We start from the raw sequence: 24,496 nt of genomic DNA, 5'->3' as shown, positions 1-24,496 counted from the left end.
GTCCCACATATCACCTACTAAACAATGATTATTTGGCATTTATTTGCCCATGGAAAAAGTACCTTTATGGAGTATTTTTTAAAAAGATTTATTTATTTATGCATAGAAAACTGGGGTACAGGTCAGAGGTGCAGTGGCAGTGAGAGGATTCACTAGAGACAGAGTATGGAGCAGAACAGGCGAACTGACGAAGTACACTGCTGAGGGGAGCAGTGGGCAGGTCAGGAGAGGTCTGCTGTGTCATGTGAATCACCTCCAGGGCAGGGATCGAGCCCATGCTGAAGTGGCTTTAGCTTCTTAGTGCTGTGCTTTAACCTACTGCATCACCAGGGAGGCCCCCTTTATGGAGTTTTATGATCCAATTTGAAATTTTGAAAATCCAGAACAATCAAAGGAAGAGGAGAGGTGTTTTGAGAAGGCAGACTCAACATGGAGACAGCTTACTTGCTTGTCAGTGTTCTGGTGGCAGAAACAGACACAGCCCCATACCCCTGAGAACTTTCCTAGGCCTCATCAAGATTGGTCCTGTCATAAGCACCATATGCCAAGAACTCAGGTGGACTCAGATACACTTTTGTGATACACAAGTGATGGTATTACATGATGGTATTATGTATACAAAACTTGGTCATCACTGTGACCCAGAAGTGGCCAAAGAATAGTTCTAATCCCTCTTGGCCAAAGTTCTTGACTCTTTCTAGAAGCTGTGGAAGTAAGCCCCAAGACTCTTTGAGATAGTGATTTCATATTCTATGGAGATACAAACACACCATAAACTTATATACCTGGCAGTGTGACTGCTGGTAGTTCTGTTTATATTCTTACCAACAGTTTACAGGTTACCAGGTGTACAGGTAGGTATAGCTCCCACTCAGTCCTGGAAAGGTGCCTATATGGTCATTAGATGTGTCTGTTGGATCTTTTGTGATCCAGTTAAGAAAGTTTAAAAACCCAGAACAATTGAGGGCAGAGGAGAGCTATTTGAGAAAGCAAGCTCACAGATAGGTGGCTGACTTTCTTGTTAGGATTTTGGTGGCAGAAATAGACATATAGTCTCAGTCAGATTTAGCTACTAAAAAGATACTATAACTTGTGTCCAGCCAGACCCAGCTATAGACCATGAAGAATCTGCTGGCTCAGACATTTGCAGAGATCCTGAAAGGGCTTGGTTTCAGCCCCTTCATAGCCACAGTTCAGGAACTCAGCAGGAGACACACCCATCTACAACCCTGGAGATTCTGAAAGAGCTCTTTGCTCAGCTCATGCCCTCTCCCAGCTGCAGTTTGTGTGCACTCTGGTGAGTGTAAGCACCTGGCAAAAGATACTCATATCTGTCTATCAGATTCAGAGAGGGTCCCATAATCTGCTCCAACCGTTATCAAGGGACCAGCCAGACTATCCAGAGACCTGGAAGTGACATGTTTATTTGTGCCTCCAGAGCCAAATATGCAGGCTTGAATCTTTGCTCTAGAACCTAAAGTATCCTGGGACATAGTTCCATTCCCACTCAACCACAGTCTAGGGCCAATCCTGCCCACACACAAACCAACAGACCCATCCAAGGACTATCATTAAGAACCTTCCCAGGATCAAGTGGGAGCCATACGTATCTGTATACCTGGTAACTCGTATACTGTTGGTGAGAATGTAAATGGAACTACCAGCAGTTCCACTGCTGGGTATATATATTTGTGTGTGTGTGTGTATGTGTGTGTGTGTGTGTGTGTGTGTAAATGTGTATGATCTCCAGAGAACATGAAATTACTATCTCAAAGAGACATCTGCACCCCAGTGCTCATTACAGCATTATTCATAATTATCAGGGCATGAAAACAACCTAAGTTGTTTTCTACTGATGAATGAAGAGATAAAGCAAATATGACACATACACAGGGTGGCATATTATTTAGCCAAAAAAAGAAGGAAATCCTGCCATTTGCAACAACATAGGTTTCATAGTTAAGTTGAACCAAGAAAGATAAGTACTATAAAATTTCGCTTACATTTAGTATCTCAGAAAAGCTGAGCTCACAAAAACAGAGAGAGAGCAATGGTTGCCAAGAATGGGGGGGTAAATGAGTAGAATAGAGAACTATTGGTCAAAGGGTATAACCTCCACTTCTAAGATGACTATATTTAACAGAGTGGAGATTACTTAAAAGAGTAGATCTTATATGTTTTCTGTCTCTGGTAAATCCTCTCACCCTCCGCATCTCTGGCCTGTACCCCAGCTTTATCTGAATAAATAAATAAATCTTAAAAAAAAAAAATTTCTGTATACTATTTCTTTGTTAAATACACCTTATTCTTACTCTTTCTGTTTTCAATAAAATTATAGAATTATTTTACCTAACTAGACAGTTTTAATTTTATAAGTAGATCCTTTCCAACAAAAATTACATATTTATGCTAAATTCTAAAATCTTACCTATGTGTATATATTGATTTTACCTTAGAAGGATGACTGAACTCTTAGTTTTATATAAAAGAAATCATCTTCTAAGTGCTACCACTGTGCACAGTATTTGGAAGAACACAGTATTTAAAAGGACATCTCTTTATTCTACACCCTTACACCCCGTTCCTAGCAGTCATCATTCTCTCTCTGTGAGCTTTTCTCTCACAGTTAAGTTGAACCAAGAAAGATAAGTACTATAAAATTTCACTTACATTTAGTATCTCAGAAAAGCTGAGCTCACAAAAACAGAAAGAGAACAATGGTTGCCAAGAATGGGGGGGGTGGGTCTCAGCTTTTCTGAGATATGACATATAAGTGAGATTGATTATATAGTACATTGATGGCCCCTTTTACTATCAGAAATAGCTCATTTAAATTCACCTTTTCTATAAACTTAGATTTTTTTATACATGGTACGCTTTAAATGAAATACATATATATGTTCATTGGTGTGTTTATGTCTCTCTCATCTTTGAGGATTACAATATTTGTTTGGCCAATCATTCTGATGTATCATTCTGAGATACATTGAGAATTGTATCCCTGAACCCAGGATGTTTTAATCAGTTTTTAGTGGGCTACTCTTCATTCTGTTATTCTATCCTAATTATGTGTCCATTGTTTGGAAAGATTTTGTGGTAGTTTTGGGGATAGAAATTTGCAGTCTCTTAGCATATAAAGTAGTATGAGTATAAGCAAGCTAGGCTAGTTTAAGTTATGAAGGCACCAGTTCAACACTGTTTTTCTTCTTGCAGGCCTGTATGCTTGTCTTTCAACCAGATCTTGATGCCGTGCTCCCTGACATGATTGAGCAGAGTGAAGTGATTATTTGTCTTGATTGCTCTAATTCCATGGAAGGTGTGACATTCTTGCAAGCCAAGAGAATTGCCTTACATGCACTGTCATTGATGGGTAAGAAAGAGAAGATAAACATTGTCAAGTTTGGCACAGGTGAGTCTGCTTCCTCCTTAGTCTATACTCATGAGTAGAACTGCCAGCTGCCAGTACTCCTAATCTCATTTGTAGGTGAGAGGCATAACAAATTCACTGGAGAGAGCTCTTTGGGACAAATCCTAATTCTAGGTGTTATTTTGGGCAAGTTACTAGAACTTTTCATTCCCCAGTTTTCTAACTGTAATGTGAGGGTAATAGTCCCCCTTACAGTGTTGCTGTAAGGATTGCACTAATTTATGTAAAGAAAGGGTAAAATAGTGTCTGTTACATACTAAGTGCTATATAAATATGTTTTTATTGTCAACTGAACCAAACCCTTGGTCTGATGAGTATGAGGGTTCCAGATACAAGGATGAAATATTTGAAATCAGAATGGCTGTAGAATACCAGGAAGAAATAGTCTCAGGTACATAAGAGTATCCCCTTTAGAAGAAAGATAATGTCATCCTCCAGGCCCAGGGACAGCTCAGACTCTAGAAGGAAGGAATGAGAGCAGAACTAAGAGTGGGGTGAGGTGACTTTCATGTCCTATTATTCTTATCTATCATTCAGCAGAAGGCTCAGCTCCTTTACTAAGGATCTGCTGCTGGGAGCAGAGATCAAATAAACATGAGGGCCATCCTGGTGTCACAAGGGGTTAAGTCTCAGCACTGAAGCTATAGGCAGTCACTGCAGTATGAGTTCCATCCCCAGCCAGCAAGCTGACCCTTCCCGTCTCACCCCTGCTCCCCTCAGCAGTGTACATCAGTCAATTCACCTGTTCTGCTCCCCACTCTCTGTCTCTGGTGATCCTCTGGCCTACACCCCAACCACTGTATGCATAAATAAATTAAAAAAAAAAAAAAAAACAAGCACGAGTGCAAAGGACATGGAGGAGATTGCACCCCTCCTGAGACCAGGCTGTTGTGTTATTGTGACATCCACATCTTATTTTGCATGAGGCCCCTACTACAGTCTATACCTATCATCTAACACAGAACATTTTGTACATACTTTGAATACACTCAGAAGTGCTACTTAAAGGAATACTGTGATGAATTTTTTAATGCCAAAATTATAAAATTTTGTTAGTGGTCAATAAAGTGAATAGTTACTAGCAACACTTCATGCCATTCTTACTATACAGGTTACAAGGAGTTATTTTCATATCCTAAGTATATCACAAGCAATAATATGCCAACTGAGTTCATTATGGTGAGTAAGAGAACCTTCCTTTGTCTCCTAAGTCTTTATCTTTTGAGTTTTAGTGGTGGTTCCTAGGATTTACTCCCCCCAAATCACCCTCAGAACCCCCTAGTCATTCCATTTTTTTTATGTGGATGGACTAGCACTTTTTATTTCTTTAATAGTAATGATTTGAATCCATTAAATAAAAATTTGAAATTAAAGAGAATAGAAAGAAAGGAATCACCCACCATTGTACCACACATATACAACCAGTATTAATAATTTGGAAATGTTTTCTGCTCCTTTTTTTCTTTTCTTTTTCTAAAATGGAGCAATATGAGAGGACTGTTTGCCGTCTCAGTCTACTTCAGGATGGCAAACCCAGGAATATTTTGATGTAATGTTTTTTGAAAACCACTGAAAAGCAAAAACAAAGCATAGAAAAAAAAACAAAGAAGTGCCTACTAATAATGTTAAGTTACCATGTGATGTGAAATAAACTAAAAGGATGTAAGTATAGTTGTTCCACAAAGTTATAATTAGGAAAACATAGCTTGTCATGATTCTGTCTCTAAACTCCCATTAAGGACTTGCTTTATTAAGCAGTTATAGTTACTGGTGAATTTACCCAAAAAGGATTTATAATAAATAATTTTTGCTTCATTTCCTCTAGTCAGCTACACCTACCATGGGAAATACGGACTTCTGGAAAACTCTCCGTTATTTGAACTTACTATACCCTTCTGAAGGGTTTCGAAGCATCCTCCTTATATCTGATGGGCACCTGCAGAACATGGGCCTGACCCTGCAACTCGTGAGGAGAAATGTGCACCACACCAGGCTGTTCTGCTGTGGCACTGGGTAAGTGTGCAAGATTGTGCAACCAGTGAAGACTCTGCTCAAGAAACATGAAAGATTCAAAACAATACTAGTTTATCAAAGCTGTTTAGAGCAGAAATACAGAGTTCTGGGCTCTGGTCTGAACCAGACCACATGGGTCTCAGAATTTGAGTTGACCACTTATTAGTTATGGCCTTGAATAAGTTGTGTAACTTTTTTTCAGTAAAATGAAGATGATACTGAAAATACTAAACTAATACTAGGTTTGCTGTGAGAATTAAATGAGCTCATATGCAGAAAGCATTTAGAATAGAACTGGCACAAAGGAAGCCCCAAGTCAATATTAGATATTATTATTTTGCAAAAAATCCAAGTTTCCAACCTGTCCTGAGGAGTCTGAAGATCTGGCAGTGCCAGACACGCACTCTCCCGTTTATAATTTTGTTGGAGACTGAGGAGTACTTGCCACTTTCAGGCATCTCCACCCAGGTGACTTTGCTCCTTCATGACCTTTCTGGATGCTAGGAACATTTGCATTTCAATTCCCGTGATCAATATAGATTCTTCTCCAGGAGGACTAAAACGCCATGATTGTTGGAATTATCCCCTTCCCCAATGTTAGTTAACTTTTTTGTATTGAACTGAGGTGAAAATGCAAAAAAACACCAAACAGAGGTGGCTAGGTTGTCTTTGAATAAAGTGTGCCTGTCCTTGAGGCCCTCTGTGCCCTCCTCCATAGTCATCATCCCAGTGACTGATCACTTGCATCGATATTTGAGGCAGTGCACAGCGCAGGACCCTTGGTTATTAGCCCCAGGGACTGGATTCTTTTCTCTCTCCCATTTGTCTTTAGTCACTGCTCCTGTTCCTGTTCTCTGTAATATGAGGCCTATCTGCGTATCACAAACCAGCTGGGAGTTTATCCAACCCATAAAAGGACCCCCACCACCCCCTCAGGAATTGTTCCTAAGACTTTACCTTGGATTAGTTAACTTGGATTTGTATGGGGTAATCTGTCCCTTGGCCTGTTTCAAAGACATTCCCCTTCTCCAATGCCTCTACCATGTGTTGGGCCTGCTGTGCCATATTAGGGTTCACATCTTGATCCATCTTTGCTAATGGCTTCTCGTGGGACATTGTTGGGGACACAGATGAATAGCAACATTGTGAGTGTCTGGGCTACATCCAGGAAGGAAATTAAAGGGCTGCTGCAAAGGAAATGACAGGGTTTGGTGTCATTGTGTGCTGGTTCACTTGACTCAGCCAGAGGGAGTTGGAGTTGTTGCTAATATTCTGTCAAGATTTTAGAATCTAAATGTTCTTGCCTCATTTTACACCTAGTCATTTGTATTCACCAACTCTAGCCATATGCTGTGAGTTCACCAGTAAAGACTGTTCATCCTGCCTTAGAGACTGTCCTCTGAGAGCCATATAGTCTCACTGACCAATGAGATCTCTAAGATACAAATCAACTCTGCCTTCAGGATTTTGTAATCAATGTTGTAATCATTGGTGGTTTGTTTTGAGAATTTAAGGTAAATCCAATCTAACCAAAAGCATTTCAGAAATAACACTCCAGTTCTTTTTGTGATAGCTTATTTCATTTTTGAAAATTATGTATCCTTGTTTTTATTCATAATTGATAGTGTTTGGAGATCCAAAAATAATTCTAGTGATGTTTCAAATTAACAAAAAAAAAATTAACTTCATTTAAAAAGATTCATTGTTCTATCTTCATTCAGTGGCAATATTCAGTGTTAAAAGGAATGTAAAAGAAAGCAGTCATACAGTTGCATAGTTTTCATAAAGGTCTGTTTCATTATTGGCATCTGGTGCCTTTAATACTTAAATACATTTATTTCTTATTACATTTATTATGTCATCCTTCATTTTTTTTTTAAAGATTTATTTATTTGTTCATACAGAACTGGGGTACAGGCCAGAGGCTCAGGGGTGGCGAGAGGCTTCACCAGAGACAGAGTAGGGAACAGAACAGGCAGATCTACGAAGTACACTGCTGAGGGGAGCAGTGGGCGGGTAAGGAGAGGTCTGCCACGCCATGTGGTCACCTCCGGGGCAGGCGGGAATCGAACTCATGCGGAAGTGGCTTTAGCTTCTCAGTGCTGTGCTTTAACCCGCTGCGCCACCAGGGAGGGCCATCCTTCATTTTTGTACAATGTTTGATTTCCCTCTGAAATTCCCACCAATTCATCCATGCACCATCACCATAGTTGCTTGTGCTCTCCCTGTTCCTGTCCTGCTTCTTCTCTCTCCTCCACCCCTACAGAATGTCCCTGATCTATAGTTGTCTGGTGGTGCTGAATTTTACTTTATTATAGTTCTTTTTTTTTTCCTGATCCCTTATTTGTTTCCTCTACATTCCTCCTATCAGTGAGAACATTCAATAGTTTTCTTTTTCTTTCTGGCTTATTTCACTGAGCATGATCCCTTCCAGCTCCATCCATGTGGCTGCGAAGGGCATGAGTTTATCCTTTTTGATTTCTGAGTAATATTCCATGGTGTAAATATACCACATCTTGATCCAGTCATCTATTTTTGGGCGTTTGGGTTGCTTCCATAGCTTACCTATTGTAAAATGTGATGCAGTAAACATAGAGGTGCAGATGTCCTTTTGAATTAATGTTTTTGTGTCCTTTGGGTAGATTCCTAGGAGTAGAACTGCTGGATCATATAGAAGCTCCACTTTGGTAATATTTAAATAATGTGTGGGTGACTATACAACTGTGGCACTAGTAACTAGATAGATAACCATCTTCAGGGCAAGTGAGCTACAGCATTCATGTTCTTCCTGTCTACCTGAGCAAGCAGTGTAAATCACACCAGGCTTCAGAGTCTGTGTGTAGTCCACTCCAGTTAAATTAGAGTTGTGGACTTTTGCTGAAATGGAAGGAGTGGGATCCAACTGATATTTAGCTGCAATATCAAAGCAAGTACAGTTGGTTCCTGAGGTCCAAGCAAGGTTTACTGACGTACTGACTGAATTCTGATAACGTACTGTCTGAATTCTGACCCATCATTGACATTAGTATGTAGCTGGAAGTCCCTAGTCCTGTAGCCCACTGCAAAGTTAGTCTTTGTCAGCTTCGAGTGTGTACTGTCAAAGGTCATGTGGTACCTGCAAACCAGCCATCATAACCAAAGACAACTGAACCATGGATTACTAATCCAGTAAAATCAGCATCACAACCAAAATTTATGGACTCCCTTTTATAAGAAGACTTGATTTTACTATTTTTTCTTTCCTGTGTTTGGTGACAATGTCAGTTTCAAACCTTGACAGTTTTGGTCTTCAGTTGAAATTTCTATTCCCAGAGTGTTACTATGTTTGATTTTGCTGTGAAAGTTTGACTATACTCACCATTTATATTTGGTTTCCAAGTCCAACTTTATCATGTCTACATTAGATGAACCAGATGTTGAAAGTTCCGTACCATTGCATCACTTGGTTTTCACATTCAATTTACCAACCGCAAACAAAATCCTTCATTGAAAATCTCTCTGGCAACTTTGCTGAGAGGTCAGCATGTGATGGGAGGTACACATTGGCTGCAAGCAGCCCTGTCTGTATGTTGCAAGCATCTGGGGGAGGTAATTTAATGGTCTTCTGAGGGCTGCCACCTGCCTCATTCCCCCTACGACCCTTGTCCCTTCTGCCCAAGACCCCCTGCCAACCTTCACGCCACCCCTCTCATCTAACCTCCCACCCACCCTGCTGGAAGCTGCGGTTGCTCAGCTCACTAGATGTCAGACTTCAGGTGCCTCAGGTGGAGGACAAAGTGAAAGTAGTCATTTCTTTGATATTTCAGGAGGAAACAATAAAAAAGACATTCTTAACAGCTATAGAATTTTTATTGAGAGAAATTTGATAAGACATTGTCAGTTAAATATCAGATATAATGTGTACTGGAGTGAGAGTTACTTCTTTGTACCTTTGGCTACCAAAATGTGTATTAAATTTGAAAATGTAGACTATCAGCTATCAGTTCTTGATCTTTGGGATCAGATTTGGTCAACTGACAGAAAGTAGGTTGCTATCTTTATCAGCATTCTTGTATCTTTTTGGAGTTTTCCAGAATCATCCACTTTCTCTTTTGATAAACAGAAAGTCAAGAATTTCTGTTATTCTCTATAATGAAAGAGAAATAAATCCTCTGATATGTAGGAGTTTAAATTCATACTACCTATCATAAGTTTTATCTTTTTAATCTCAGTGGAAGAATAAACCCTTCTGCATGTAATATCCCTTCTGCTGAATTTTGAGTTATGCCAATATTAACTTAATGTTACTGTTTCAGAAATGCTTCTAAAATTTCTTGAAAATTAAAATATGTAAAATGTGATCAGTTCTACAGCCAATCGTCATATCTTAAGGACATTGTCGCAGTGTGGTGCTGGAGCATTTGAATATTTTAACTCAAAATCCAAACGTAGTTGGAAAAAACAGGTACATTTATCAAACATCTTATTTCGAGTCTTTTGTTTACATGTGGAAATATTATCTTCTTAAAATATAGTAGTTTCTGTAATGAACAATGAAACTAGGAAGAGGCAGAAGTATGCATCCCTCTAGCCTTTAAGTCCTTTCATCTTGCACCTAATAAGCACACAGTAAATACTAGGTCATTTTTATAATTAATAGTTCAGTCTCCACTTTATAGAGTGTCATAGATTGCTATTCTAAAGTGAAGGATAACACATAACTTAATAGGATTAGGTTTTTTTTTTAAGATTTATTTATTTATTCATATAGAACTGGGGTACAGGCCAGAGATGTGGAGGGTGAGAGGATTCACCAAAGACAGAGTGGGGAGCAGAACAGGCAGATCGACGAAGTACACTGCTGAGGGGAGCAGCGGGCGGGTCAGGAGAGGTCTGCCACGCCATGTGGTCACCTTCGGGGCAGGCGGGAATCGAACTCATGAGGAAGTGGCTTTTAGATTCTCAGTGCAGTGCTTTAACCCACTGTGCCACCAGGGAGGGCCAGGATTAGTTTTTAATGTGGCAAAATATACATAAATTTTACCCCTTTTTAAGTGTACAATTAATGTTATTAAGCACATTCACAATGTGAGCTACCATCACCACCATCTATCTCCAGAACTTTCTCATCCTAGACACATGTACTCAGTTCACAACTTTACATTCCCTTTCCCCCAACTTCTCTTCCCCCCAACTTTCCCTTCCCTCCAGCCCCAGCAGCAACCATTCTATTTTCTGTCTCTAGGAGTTTGACTGCTTAACATACCTCCTGTCAGTGGAATTATACATTATCTGTCCATTTGTGCCTCTCTTATTCCACCTGACATAATATCTTCAAGGTCTGTCTGTGTTATAGCATATATCAGGAATTTCTTCCTTTTTACGGATGAATAATATTCTGTTATACGTATATGCCACATGTTGTTTATCACCTTTTGTATGCAAATTATACCTCACACTTAATGAGGGTGAAATTGTATTTCTTTGGACTTTGATTTGTATTTCTCCAGTGACTGGTGCTTTTGAGCATCTTTTCATGTACATAGTGGCTATTCATCTTTTCTGGAGAGGTGTCTATTCTAGTCCTTGGTAAGATTAATTTTTACAACTAGAATTTGCTCCATACCAAAGCAATAATTAGTAATTAACCATTATGAAGTAATTTTAGGATGTTTTATAAATCTACATTTTGTGCTAATGTCAGTATTAAATTTTCTATTTTAAATCTTTTTGGAAAAATATAGCAGGAAGGAACAGTGAACGAGCTATGGGTAGATAGGATAGAATGTAAGTTTTAAGTGTTAAGTAATTATTTTATGTATATAACATTTGAAAATATTGCTGCTCTTTTAAAATAGATAGAAGACCAAGTAACTAGGTTACGATCTCCAAGCTGCCACTCGGTCTCCATCAAATGGCAACAGCTAAGCACAGATGCCCCTGAACCCCTGCAGGCCCCTGTCCAGGTGCAGTCTCTGTTCCATAATAACCAGCTCCTGGTCTATGGGCTCATTCCTCACTGCACACAGGTAAGGAGGACACAATTTGCTTTGCTGGGGAGGAAAAAAATATGTTTTGCTAATTATTTTCTTTTTCCTTTGTTCCCATTACAACTTACCTCCAAATCATAATCTGCTGACAGATCTCCTTGGAACATGGTCACATGACTATCCAGAGTAGCTGTGGGAACTTTTAACTCTAAAAAGAGAGGAAATCACTGAGTTTGTTAAATTAACCTACATATTGTGAAACAGAAAAGTTAATAGGGTTTTTTTCCCATTTAGGCAACTTTATGTGCATTAATCCAAGAGAAGGAATTTTCTACAATGGTGTCAACAACTGAACTTCAGAAGACAACCGGAACAGTAAGAATCAACACTTTAACTATGGAATGAATCATTGTTGAAAGTTACAATGTTTTATATATAGTGCTTCATGTACTACCTTTGTTGTGGTGGCTTTTCTGTGTTTCAGTACACAGTTGTGGTGCCAGGCAAATTCATGGTTGATGTAGGCAGGTGAAATGAAAATTTTGGAGACTTCATATGCCTTTATGCTGAATCAGGGGACCAGACATACAAACTGACCAGCAGGCAGGGAAGGAACTGAGCTTCCTAGCCACCCCCAAATTTCTCCTTTATCCTTAGCTTTTCAGCCCACTTGTCCATATTTACAAATGCATATACCCCATGCTCTGTGGCTTCTCAGCTCTGTTGTCCACGATGATTGGTGGACGTCCCTCACACTCGTGATCCCAAGCACCTTTTGCAATCACGAGTAGTATGTGAGTAATGAAACCTAGGCAGAAAGCAAGACCACAGGTGGTGGCTATAGAGGCTGGTAACAGGAGAGGGAAAAAGCCTGAATACCCCATGTTCCTTACAATAATATTATGTGGAGGAATTTCTTTCAGTTTTCAATTTGTAAAGTAGACTCTTCTGCAGTTCTTGAGTCTAGATGTATCACTGGGGGCATATTGGATATAAATAACTACAACTAAATATAGTATTTTATGCATGAAAATTTTTTTAATTTTATAATAGTTTATTTTTACATACTTTTGTGCATTTTTCCATCTCAGTTGCAGTCCCTTTGGGTTTCCCATCACCAAATCACCCATGTGCCATCACCATAGTCTACTGCATTTCCCTTCCCCACTGTTTGTGATCCCACTCCCCAACCCACCCCCACAAAATGTCTCTGGCATATAGCTGTTCATTATTATCATTATTTTCTCACCTGTTCCGTTATATTCCTGCTATGAGAGAAACCATCCGGTATTTTTCACTTTCTTTCTGGCTTATTTCACTAAGCATAATCTTTTCCAGCTCCATCTATGTTGCTGCATGGGTTTCTTTTTTTTTTGGTTGCTGAGTAATATTCTGTTGTGTATATATACCACATCTTTTTGATCCAGTCATCCATTTTTGGGCATTTGGGCTGTTTCCATGTCTTTTCAATTGTGAATAAAGCAGCAATAAACATGGGGGTACAGGTATCTTTTTGAATCAGTGTTTTTGTGTCTACTGGGTAGATACCTATGAGTGGGATTGCTGGGTTGTAGGGAAGCTCCATGTTTAGCAGTTTGAGGAACCTCCAAACAGTTTTCCATAGTGGTTGTACTGGTTTGCATTCCCACCAGCAGTGTAGGAGAGTTTCCCCACATCCTCGCCAACATTTGTTGTTGCTAGTTGTTTGAAGATGTGCCATTCTCACTGGGGTGAGGTGGTATCTCATGGTGGTTTTAATTTGCATCTCCCTTATTACGAGTGATGTTGAACATTTTTTCATATGCTTTTTGGCCATCTGCATTTTCTCTTTGGAGAAGTGTCTTTTTAGCTCTTCTGCCCATTTTTTGATGGGGTTCTTTATTTTTGTTGAGTTTCGTCAGTTCTCCATATATTTGTGTGATCAACTTTTATCACTGGTTTTGTGTGAGAAGATGTTTTCCCAATTAGTGGGCTGTCTGTTTTTTGTACTGTCTCTTTTGCTGTACAGAAGTTCTTTAACTTGATGTAGTCCCATCTATTTATCCTTGCCTTCACTATCGTGCCATTGGGTGCTCTATCTTTAAAGATGTTGCTGAAGTATATATCGTGTAGTGTTTGGCCCATCTTTGCTTCCAGGTATTTTATGATTTCCATTCTTATGTCTAGGTCTTTCATCCACTTCGAATTGATTTTTGTGTATGGTGATCTAGTGATCTAGTTTCATTGTTTTGCATGTAGCTTCCCAGTTTTCCCAGCACCATTTGCTGAACAAACTTTCTTTGTTCCATTGTATCTTCTTTGCTCCTTTGTCAAAGATTAGCTGTCCATAAGCCTGTGGGTTTATATCTGGGTTTTCTATCCCAATCCGCTAGTCTGTATTTCTGTTCATGTTCCAGTACCATGCAGTTTTGATTACTATGGCTTTGTAGTATAGCTTGAAGTTTGGGATTGTAATGTCTCCATTCTCTTCCTAGTCATGAGAATTTTGGCTATTTGAGGTCTTTTGTTGTTCCGTATGAATCTCATCAACATTTTTTCTATTTCTTTGAAGAATGTCATTGAGATTTTTATTGGGATGGCGTTAAATCCATATATTGCTTTTGACAGGATGGCCATTTTGATGATGTTAATTCTTCTGATCCATGAGCAGGGAATGTCTTTCCATTTCATGTTGTCTTCTTGTAATTCTTTTAACAGTGTTTCGTAATTTTCTTTGTAGAGGTCTTTTACCTCTTTTGTTAGGTTGATTCCCAGGTATTTGATTCTTTTTGCTTTAATTGAAAAGGGGATGGTTTTTAAATTTCTGTTTCTTCTGATTGGTTGTTTGTGTATAGCAAGGTTTCTGATTTTTGTGTGTTGATTTTATATCCTGCTACCTTGCTAAACTGGTTGATGGTTTAGATTAGTTTCTCTGTGGAGTTTTTAGGGTTTTTCATGTAGATTAACATATCATCTGCAAATAAGAACAGTTTACTTCTTCTTGCGCTATTTGGATTCATTGTATGTCTTTTTCCTGTTTTATTGCTCTGGCTTCCCGTGTTATGTTGAAGAGCAGTGGTGATATTGGACACCCTTGTCTTGTTCTCATCTCAAGGGAAAGGCTTTCAGCTTTTCTCCAGTGAGGATAATATTGGCTGTGGGTTTGTCATATATGGCTTTTATCATGTTCAGGTATGTTCCTTCTATTCCAAGGATTTTGAGGGCCTTAAACAGAAGTGGGTGTTGAAATTTGTCAAATGCCTTCTCCGCATCTATTGATATGATTATGTGGTTTTTATTTTTCTGTCGGTTGATGTAATGGATTACAGTAGTTGATTTTCTGATGCTGAACCATCCTTGTGCTCCTGGGATAAAACCCACTTTATGAAAAATTTTTAAGGAGATTCTCAGTGGTACTCATGACTCGATGAATGTTAATTGATGGGCCCTCCCTGATGGCACAATGGGTTAAAACACAGAATTATAAAACTAGCTGCAGCCACTTCTCATGAGTTTGATCCTCAGCCCTGGAGGTGACCCACATAGCAGCAGACCTTTCCTGTCTCGCCTGCTGCTGAAGTATACTTAGCAGTGTACTTCATCAGTCTGCCTGCTCTGCTCCCCACTCTTTCTGGTGAAACCTCTCACTGCCCCTGCACCTCTGGCGTATACCCCAGTTCTGTATGCATAAATAAATAAATCTTTAAAAATATATTAGTGCCACTGGTTCACCTATGTTATTTTAAAATGGGAAGTACTGGTGACCACTGTGGTAGCATAGGGGTTAAAATCTCGGTACTGTCAAGCGATCACCAACCACTGCAGTGTGAGTTCAATCCTTAGCCAAGGTTCTATCCATGATTGCACAACAGACTGCTCCTGTCTCACCTGCTGCTCCCCTTCAATTTTGTATTTCAATAGATCCACCTATTCTGCTCATCATTGTGTCTCTGGTGAATCTTCTCATTCCTTGCTCCTCTGGCCTGCAACCCAGTTCTTGAATGCATAAATAAAATAAATCTTAAAAAAATAAAATGTACTAAGTCAATCATATCATATACTAGGGATGTGTTTAATTTTTCTTTTTGATGAAAAGCTATGTGGGGCCCTCCCTGGTGGTGCAGCAGGTCAAAGCTCAGTACTGCAAAACTGGTACAGCCGCTTCAGTGCGAGTCAATCCCCGCCCCAGAAGTGATCCACATGGCGCCGCAGACCTCTCCTGACCTGCCCGCTGCTCCCCTCAGCCGTGTAGTTTTATCAATTTGCCTGTTCTGTTCCCTACTCTGTCTCTGATGAATCTTCTCACCACCCTGCACCTCTTGCCTGTACCCCAGTTCTGTATGCATACATAAGTATTTAAAAAAAAAAAAAGCTACATGGGTCCCTGTTCTCAATTCCAGCATGAGTGTTCCTCACTCCAACAAGCAAATCCAGCAGATGTCTGAGAAGCCAACTCAATTCTGACAGTTTTACCCAGAGACAGTACCAGCTTTCATGGATTAAGGAACCAATCGCTCAAAACCAACCTCGACTTCAGCTCCCAGTTGCTATTACCTGTGCTTCTGACCAATTGGCTATTAGTCAGAACTTCCCACTTCCCCCTCCTGAGAGGTCAGTTAATTTGCTGGAGGAGCTCACAGAAATCAGGAAACCAATTTACTCACCAAATCACTGATTTATTATATTTATCACCAATAGCCACATAAAAAGATACATGGGATAAGGAGTAGGAAAAGAATATTGGGCCTCTATGCCCTACCCAGGTGTGCTAGTCGCCCCAGATCTTAAATGATCATAGGTCTCCCAAACCTTCCTTTTTGGGTTCTTTTTCTAAATTTTTTAAAAAATAATATGTATTACATCATCTTTCATTTTGGTACAATATATGATTTCCCCCATGAAATTCCCACCATTACACCCATGCACCATCACCATAATTTTTGTGCTCTTCACACTCCTACCCTGATCTTCCTCCCCTTCTTCCCCCCTACGGAATATCTCTGATCTATAGTAGCCTGATGATTCTGATTTTTACTTCATTATACTTATTTCCCTGACCTCTTACTTGGTTCTCATACACTCCTCCTATATATGAGGCCATCCTATATATGTATTTATATATATATATATATATTCATTCTGGCTTAGTTCACTGAGCATAGTCCTTTCCATCTCCATCCATGTGGCTTTCAAGGGCATGAGTTTATCCTTTTTGATTGCTGGGTAATATTTCATGTTGTCAATATACCACATGTATTTTTGGGCATTTGGATTTCTCCCATTGCTTAACTATTGTAAATTGTGCTGCAATAAACATAGGGGTGCAGATGTCCTTTTGAATTAATGTTTTGTTTCCTTTGGGTAGTTTTCTAGGAGTGGAATTGCTGGATCATATTAAAGCTACATTTTTAGTAATTTGAGGAATCTCCATACAGCTTTTCTATAGTGATTGGACCAGTTTGCACTCCTACCTACAATGTAGAGAGTTTCTTCTTCTCCACATCTTCACCAACATTTGTTGCTAGTTTTTTTAAGATATGCCATTCTTGCTGGTATGGGGTGGTATCTCATTGTGGTTTTGATTTGCATTTCCCTGATTATCAGTGATGCTGAACATTTTTTCATATGTCTGGGATATATGCCAGAAGTGCAGGAGCAGTGAGAGAATTCACCAGAGACAGAGTGGGGAGCAGAACAGGCAGACCTTCGAGATGCACTGCTGAGGGGAGCAACGGGTTGGTCAGGAGAGGTCTGTCATGCCATGTGGATCACCTCCCGGGCAGGCGGGGATCGAACTCATGCTGAGGTGGCTTTAGCTTCTTAGTGTGGTGCTTTAACCCACAGCACCACCAGGGAGGGCCCTCTTCTGCACATTTTTTAACTGGGTTGTTTAGTTTGGGTTTTTTGAGCTTCATTAGCTCTCTGTAGATCTTTGTGATAAGTCCCTTATCACTCGTATTGTGTGCAAATACTTTCTCCCAATCAGTGGAGTGTTTCTTTGTTTTGGCTAATGTCTGTTTTTCTGTACAGAATCTCTTTAATTTGGTGTAATTCCAGCTGCATGTCTTTTCCTTCATTTTCTTTGCTTTAGGTGATGTGTCTTTAAAGTTATTACTGATATGCATGTCATGCAGTGTTTTGCCTATATTTTTTTCTATATATTTTAATCATTTCAGGTCATCTGTCTAATTCTTTAACACATATTGAATTGGTTCTTGTGCATGGTGTTAGGCAGTAGTCTAACTTTATTCTTTTCCCAGAACCATTTATTGAGCAAACTGTCTTTGCTTGATTGCATATTCTTTGCTCCTTTATCAAAGATTAGTTGTTCACAAGTCTGTGAGTTAATTTCTGAGCTTTCTAGTTGATTCCATCAGTTTGTTTATCTGTTTTTGTTCCTGTATCATGCAGCTTTAATTATTGTGGCTTTGTAGTGTGGTTTGAAGTCTTGGAGAGTGATACCTCCATTCCCCTTCTTTTTAGTCAGGAGTGCTTTGACTGTTAGAGGTTTCTTGTGATGACTCCATATGAACTTTGTCAATATATGTTTTATTTCTTTGAAGAATGTTATTGAAATTTTTATTGGAATAGCACTGATCTGTAAGTTACTTTTAGGATGACCATTTTGATAATGTTAATTCTTCCAATCCATGAACAGCGGATGTCTTTCCATTTCTTTGTGTCTTCTTGTATTTCTTTTAGCAATGTTTTATAATTTTCTTTGTAGATGTACTTCACCTCTCTTGTTAGGTTTATTCCCAATTATTTGATTTGATTTTTCAATTATAAAAGGGATGGTTTTCTTGATTTCTTCTTCTTCAGCTTGATTGTTTGCATATAGGAAGGCAACTGACTTTTCTGTGTTGATTTTGTATCCTACTACTTTACTCAGTTGGTTGATTATTTTGATTAGTTTTTCTGTGGAGTTTTCTGGGTTCTCTATGTATATTATCATATCATCTGCAAGTAGTGATAGTTTTACTTCTTCTTTCCCTACTCGGATTCCTTGTATGTGTTTCTCTTGTCTTATTGCTCTGACTAGGACTTCTAGTATTACATTGAAAAGCAGTGGTGAAAGTGGACATCCTTGACTTGTTCCAGACCTTAAGGGAAACTTTAGCTTTTCACCATTGAAAATGATATTGGCTATGGGTTTGTCATGTGTGGCCCATATGTTAAGATATTGTCCTTCTGTCCCAAGAACTTAAAGGCCTTTATCATACATGGATATCTCTTTGGGTTCTTACAGAGGTTGCATTATCCAGACTTGATTGATTAAATAACTGGCCTTTAGCAATTGAATGCAACTTCCTACTCTGTCACCTCTCAACTCTAAGGAGAATGAAACAGGAAATTCCTACCTGCTAATCACATGGTTGGCTCTCCTGGCAACCAGCCACCACCCTTATGTGCTTCTAGAAGTCACCTCACTAACAATCCAAAGGATACTTTTATCACTCTTAACATTTAAGAAATTCTAAGAGTTTTGAGAGCTGTAGGGTAAATGGAAATTATCAGGTTTTTTTCTGCCATCCCACCATTAGCATCAACGATTGACACCTGTGGCCTTACACATGTCCCTGATGGCAGCACCTGCAGTATAGTGTGGGTACATGTAATGGGCATAGCTGACCTGAGAGACAAAGCATATAAGTGCAGAGTCACAGAGGATGGAATACAGGAGCAGAGGACAGGTGCCAGAAAGAGTAAAAATTAATCCTAGGCCCTGGTCCACTTGCCTGGCCTGCTCCTGGTTGCCTCACTACAAATTGTGTGCTAAGATTATTAAAAGCCTAAAAAAGCTATTGAGGGCTCTAGGACTCTCCTTTACCTGTCTGCCTGGATCATGCTGTGTGCATTGCTGGCACTATAAGATCTGTCAGCCACAAACTGTGGATGAAGATCAAATACATATGAGAAATATATTTTGGTCATATGAGTGACCAAAGTATGTTCTTTATAAATCACAATATCACAGAAGAAAATGAATTACCATCAAAAACTTGTAGTATTCATACTACTGAATCTGTGACATTTAAACCTAGGAAATTACTAAGCCTTCTGTGCTGTTTATGTAGCTTACTATTCATAGGAGTATTGTATAAGCAGATAAACCATTAAGCTGATATTGCTACCTTTTTACTTTAAATACCATACACCTTATATTTTGGCACTGAATCGATAATGCTTACTATTTCCTTGACAGTGACTTATGTGTGTGACTTAAAAGAATATCCATACTATTTTAAAACTTAAATATATGAAGTAAATAAATTATCATGATTTTACCTGGAAAGAGGTGCTTTTCAATAAAATCAGTTATTGTAGTTTACTTCCCTTGTGAACAGTGGCTGTATGAATAACAAAGTGCAGGACTGAACTCATTGAAAGCACACAGTGCCATTTAAGATCTGTTCTGTTTCATTTGAGAGAAAAGAAAGGAAACCCAGAGCCCTGTGCTGTTGCCTCTCACAGAGGACACCCCCACTCTGGACATCCCAGCATGAAGCTGGCTCTTCCCATAGTAGAAAGCAGTTTAACATGTTTGAAATCATTGAATTGGCAAAGTGGTCTTTATAGAAAAGTCATACTGTAGGGACAAGAAACAGATGCTGTTGGCCATGGGCTGTGGGGGTGTATGTTGTATGGTGAGGGCACTGCTGTGCATTGATTTCAGTGATGGTCACACAACTGTACACACTTCATAACTCTCATCACACTTCACACTTCAAAAGGGATAATTTTGCTGTATGTAAATTATACCTCAATTTAGAAAATGGTTTTCCAGGTAAGACTTAATGAGAAGCATTTGAAAATTTTTCCTTTGTTACTTTAACACAGATGATTCATAAGCTGACAGCACGAGCATTGATCAGAGACTATGAAGAAGGCGTTCTCCATGAAGATGAAACAAATCATGAGGTCCGCTCTTTTCGTAGTAAAAACATCACATGTTGTTTTTTATCCTTATTAAAATTGATTTAGCCATAGAAACAATGTGAGGAGAGCTGGATGAAGTAAGCTGTGTCAGGGTCACTGATGTCTGTATCTTTGTTTTTTTTCTGTGTCTGGGGCACAGGGTGCTCCTTAAATAGTTGTTGGATGAATTAGCAGAAACAGAGATATGAGTAGCTTCTAGAGAACCCTATGATAATTTGCCCATCAGGAAAGGCTATATGTGGACTTAGAGAACCTTCACAGGTGTCTGTGATAGACATGACTTCAGATCTTATCTGTTATAGGCATCTGTATTCCCTACTATTGAAGAAGCTCAAGTGGAGGACAGGTGGGTGGTCTGCCTAAAGAGACACAGCAGAGCCAACTCCTTGAGGCCCCTGGCAGAGTGCCCTACTTACCCAGACCAAGGTCACAGGGACATGAGAACTCAGCCCTACCAAAAGCAAAGTACCCAGTCATTGACATGATGCTGTGATAAATGGCCTATGCTTTCACTCTTCTCCTTCACCACCCTTGAATTAGCAGCCTTAGTGTTCTGTTTTGCTTGACACCATTTAATCTCTGAGGGCACCAACCAATCACCAAAGAAGTCACTCTACCTCTCACTGCCCCAGGTTCCTCATCATTAAAACACTACCAAAACTCCAGATTTGAGAGTAATTTGTCAATTTGAAGAGCTATTTGTGTATGTATTATTCTAGCTACAAAGTAGTTTGTAAGTTGGTCCCATTTAGCAAGGAATGTTGAGTTTCTTACTTGGAGAGGACTGACAACTTTAATTAGTTTGAAAGCATAATGATTTTATTAAAAACACTTTTTAGATTATTTAATACTTGCTTAATTGATCACAGTAAATAGTGAGAAAATAAAGCAGGACATGACTTCATTTATTTTATTCTCTCCTAGATGAAAAAGCAGCTTTTAAAATCTCTGATCATTGAACTCAGTAAAGAAAACTCTCTCATAACACAATTTACAAGCTTTGTGGCAGTTGAGAAAAGGGTATGTATTGTTGTCAACTCCCAGTTACCTTATTTATATTTCCATGCTACGAAAATTACTCTTACCCACACATGAGGCAGAGAGTGGAAATAAGAGACTAGTCAGCCATGGCTCCAGCCTCAGCATTAGGGATCTCAAAATGAGTTAAGTATATTACTGTTTTTAATGTTATAGTTATTTATTAGCTACACATACACTTTTTAAAGAGATGTACAATTTTGTTATATTTTTGGCATGTTGAATCTCTTCTTAATCCAAGACCCTCAGCTAGCAGGAAAAACCTGAACTTCCTTTAACCTCACCAAGGCCCTTTCTTCTTCATAAGATTTCTACACAATAATCAGAAGCCACTCAGCAGAGCCTGTCTGGTTCCTCCCCTCTGTCTCTGTGACCTAAGATACATAGTCACATCTTACACCTAAACACAGTCTAAACCAAAGGTTCACAAGGCATTAAAATGTTAGATAATCATTTAACATGATATCTGTTTGTTTTTACCTGTGATTCAATATAGGATGACAATGAGTTATTGGCTCCTATTATTCCAAATATTTTGGAACTTATTGCCAAAGAAGATGTAGATCTTCTGTCATACATGAGCTGGCAAGAAGAGAAGCCAGATGCCAACATGTCACAGGTAAATGTTAATGATGAAATAGATTGATACTGTTTTCCCATTTTTATGTTGTGAAGGAAATCGTCGGCTAAAATTGTACCTTTATAACTTGTATGTACAAAAATGATTGCTTCCCTATAATAATAGAAAATATTTGGACAGTTATAAAAATGTTCTTTACAGAAAAGAGAAAGTCATCATACATAAATGTATCTGTAAAATACTAAAAGGGAATTGTGGTTATGCTTCCTTCGTAGATAATTGAACTGTCGTACAGGAAACTAAAGTTCCTCATAATAGTGTAAAGTCACTGGCATTATTTCTTAGTATAGCACTTTGTACGGCCTCCCATATAGCTGGAAGAAGAATAAAAATTGTGAAGCATGATTTAAATAAAAATTAGAAGGGAAATTCAAGAGTAGAGGAACAAAATAGTGATAATAGAACTGTCAGGAATCCAGGTTAGAGATGTAAAATTGCCAAAATTTAGGAACTCGAAACTAAGGAATTAAGTTTGTGAGGAGAGGAAGTTCAGATAAATATAAAATATTCAGCTTTCATGTTTTTATTCATTGCAAAGTTATTATTTAGTTAAAAATGTAAAACCATATTTGCTTTGCTGATATAATCATTGTTTAGTATGTTTTGAAATGGTAAATAATCAACCACAACAAAATTAAAAAGCAAATGTTTCTTAAAATTCTCCTTGAAGAGTTTTATTTCTATTTTTTATCTTATAGATAAGAAAGGGAGATAAAAACTTCAGGAAATCACATTTCCATTCCCTTTCTTGGATCACTTCCCTAGTCATTTAGCTCCTCTTGGATAGAAGAGAAGTCATAGCTACCACAGAACTACAGTGGTCAGGCTGAAAGAGTGACTCTGGTGTAATGAGGTGGCCCACCCCCTCTTCTATAATGATCCAAAGCATAAAAGAGCCAACATTATATTGAAAAGTTAACATTAAGGAGGTATTTGAATGGTGTTTCCAAAAATGCAAAGAGATTTTAGACAAATGACAAAATATAAAGACAATGGCGAAATAGAGAAAAAAATATTTGCAACAGAAACAGATTTATTATCTTAATAGATATAAAAGAAGTCCCATTAATTTAAAAAAGACAATCCAAGTGAAGAATGAAGAAAGGGTTTAATCATAAATAAGAAAATAATATGGCTTTTTAACACAGAAAAAGATGTTTGGCTTCGTTTTTGTTAAAAGAAATGCAAATTAAAACTACAAGTGAGTAGGTTGGGTAGGCCTAAGAATGAACAAACAAAACAAACCCTTAGTCTCTGACAACAAAATGATGGTTACCAGAGGGGAAAAAGGCAGAGGGAGGAAAAAAATATGGACATTGATGATGAGCATAGTGTGATTTGTATAGCTGCTGAGGTATTAAACTACACATACCTGAAATCTATACAGTATTATAAACAAAAGTTACCTCAGTTTAAAAAAAGAAACAAAAACAGTTGAAATTGCACCCAAACAACTGCAGTGAGACTATCTTTTTTTTTAATCAGTCAAATTGGCAAAAATCAAATGATAACTGAAAGTGAATAAAATAGTGACTGAGAACACAGAGGCTGCAGACTGTAGGGGTCACATCCCATTCCCCACTTAATTGGCTATGGCAGTTCATGACATCGTTGTCATGACACCAGTTATTATTCGGGGACTTCAAGGACTCTTCAGGATTCAGGGACTCTGGCTCAAGGAATGTTAAAGGAAATCAAGAGGACCTTCTACTCTATGTTACTCCCACAACAAGGCTATTTGAATGCCATATTTTAGGAAACAATCGCTAGTGTACAATTTATAGTCAGCTGTTGTACTTGAAACAACACATCCTTATTGTCAAAATGTATTTCATATTTGTATAGAACATTCACAAAAGATCTGAAAAAGATCTGAAAAGGTATGTACCAAACAGATTAAGATTCTATGTGATTTTTATTTTCTTCCTTGTACCTTCTGTTTTCTGATTTTCTTACTCTACATGTGTTATGTTCAAGAAGGTAGAGGAATTATTGAGCTTGTTAACTAGAGAGATGAAAATACAAAAACAGATACCCAGATTGGTTATCTAAAGATAAAATTACAATGTCTGAGATGAAAAATTCCTTGGCTACAACTCATAGCCGATTAAACATGTTGGCCTCAAAAAAAAAAAGGGGTTATCATAGACAACAGAATTGGCAGATTGGCTACACCTTAGTATTGCATCACCCTGAATCCAAGACTAACAACCTTCTATATATAACTTCTGGAGAATCAGCTTCTCAGTGGGGGAAATAATGGAGGATGCAAGACATGTTGAGTCTTACAATTTGCTTATTTGTACATGTGTGAGCAATCTCTTAACTTTCCAACCTCATTTAACAGGGTTCTAAATATAAATGTTCCCAGACAGTGAAGAGCAAATTTAAAAAATCTTACAGCAAAACCACATAATCATATCAATAGATGCGGAGAAGTCTTTTGACAAAGTTCAACACCCATTTATGTTTAAGGCCCTTGAAATCCTC

General features: G+C 38.5%; 1 protein-coding gene and 1 pseudogene across 1 annotated transcript in view; one reads left to right on the top strand and one right to left on the bottom strand.

Moving 5' to 3' along the window:
* The window catches only part of PARP4 (poly (ADP-ribose) polymerase family, member 4), a 116,601-nt gene that overhangs the window by 69,597 nt on the left and 22,508 nt on the right, over positions 1-24,496 (top strand). Inside the window, exons 22-30 of the mRNA XM_004680362.2 lie at positions 3,214-3,409; positions 4,539-4,606; positions 5,253-5,440; positions 9,785-9,884; positions 11,278-11,448; positions 11,704-11,784; positions 20,230-20,310; positions 21,253-21,348; positions 21,863-21,985. Of these exons, the coding sequence (XP_004680419.1) occupies positions 3,214-3,409; positions 4,539-4,606; positions 5,253-5,440; positions 9,785-9,884; positions 11,278-11,448; positions 11,704-11,784; positions 20,230-20,310; positions 21,253-21,348; positions 21,863-21,985 (1,104 nt within the window). The remainder of the gene's footprint in view (positions 1-3,213; positions 3,410-4,538; positions 4,607-5,252; positions 5,441-9,784; positions 9,885-11,277; positions 11,449-11,703; positions 11,785-20,229; positions 20,311-21,252; positions 21,349-21,862; positions 21,986-24,496) is intronic.
* Positions 8,195-9,067, bottom strand: LOC105853464 (annotated as a pseudogene).

This window comes from Condylura cristata, unplaced genomic scaffold (assembly GCF_000260355.1).
Source record: "Condylura cristata isolate star-nosed mole 26May11 unplaced genomic scaffold, ConCri1.0 scaffold00010, whole genome shotgun sequence".
In the NCBI taxonomy this organism is placed as follows: Eukaryota; Metazoa; Chordata; class Mammalia; order Eulipotyphla; family Talpidae; genus Condylura; species Condylura cristata.
Note: the sequence above shows the minus strand (reverse complement) of the source record. Positions and strands in the feature narration are given on the sequence as shown.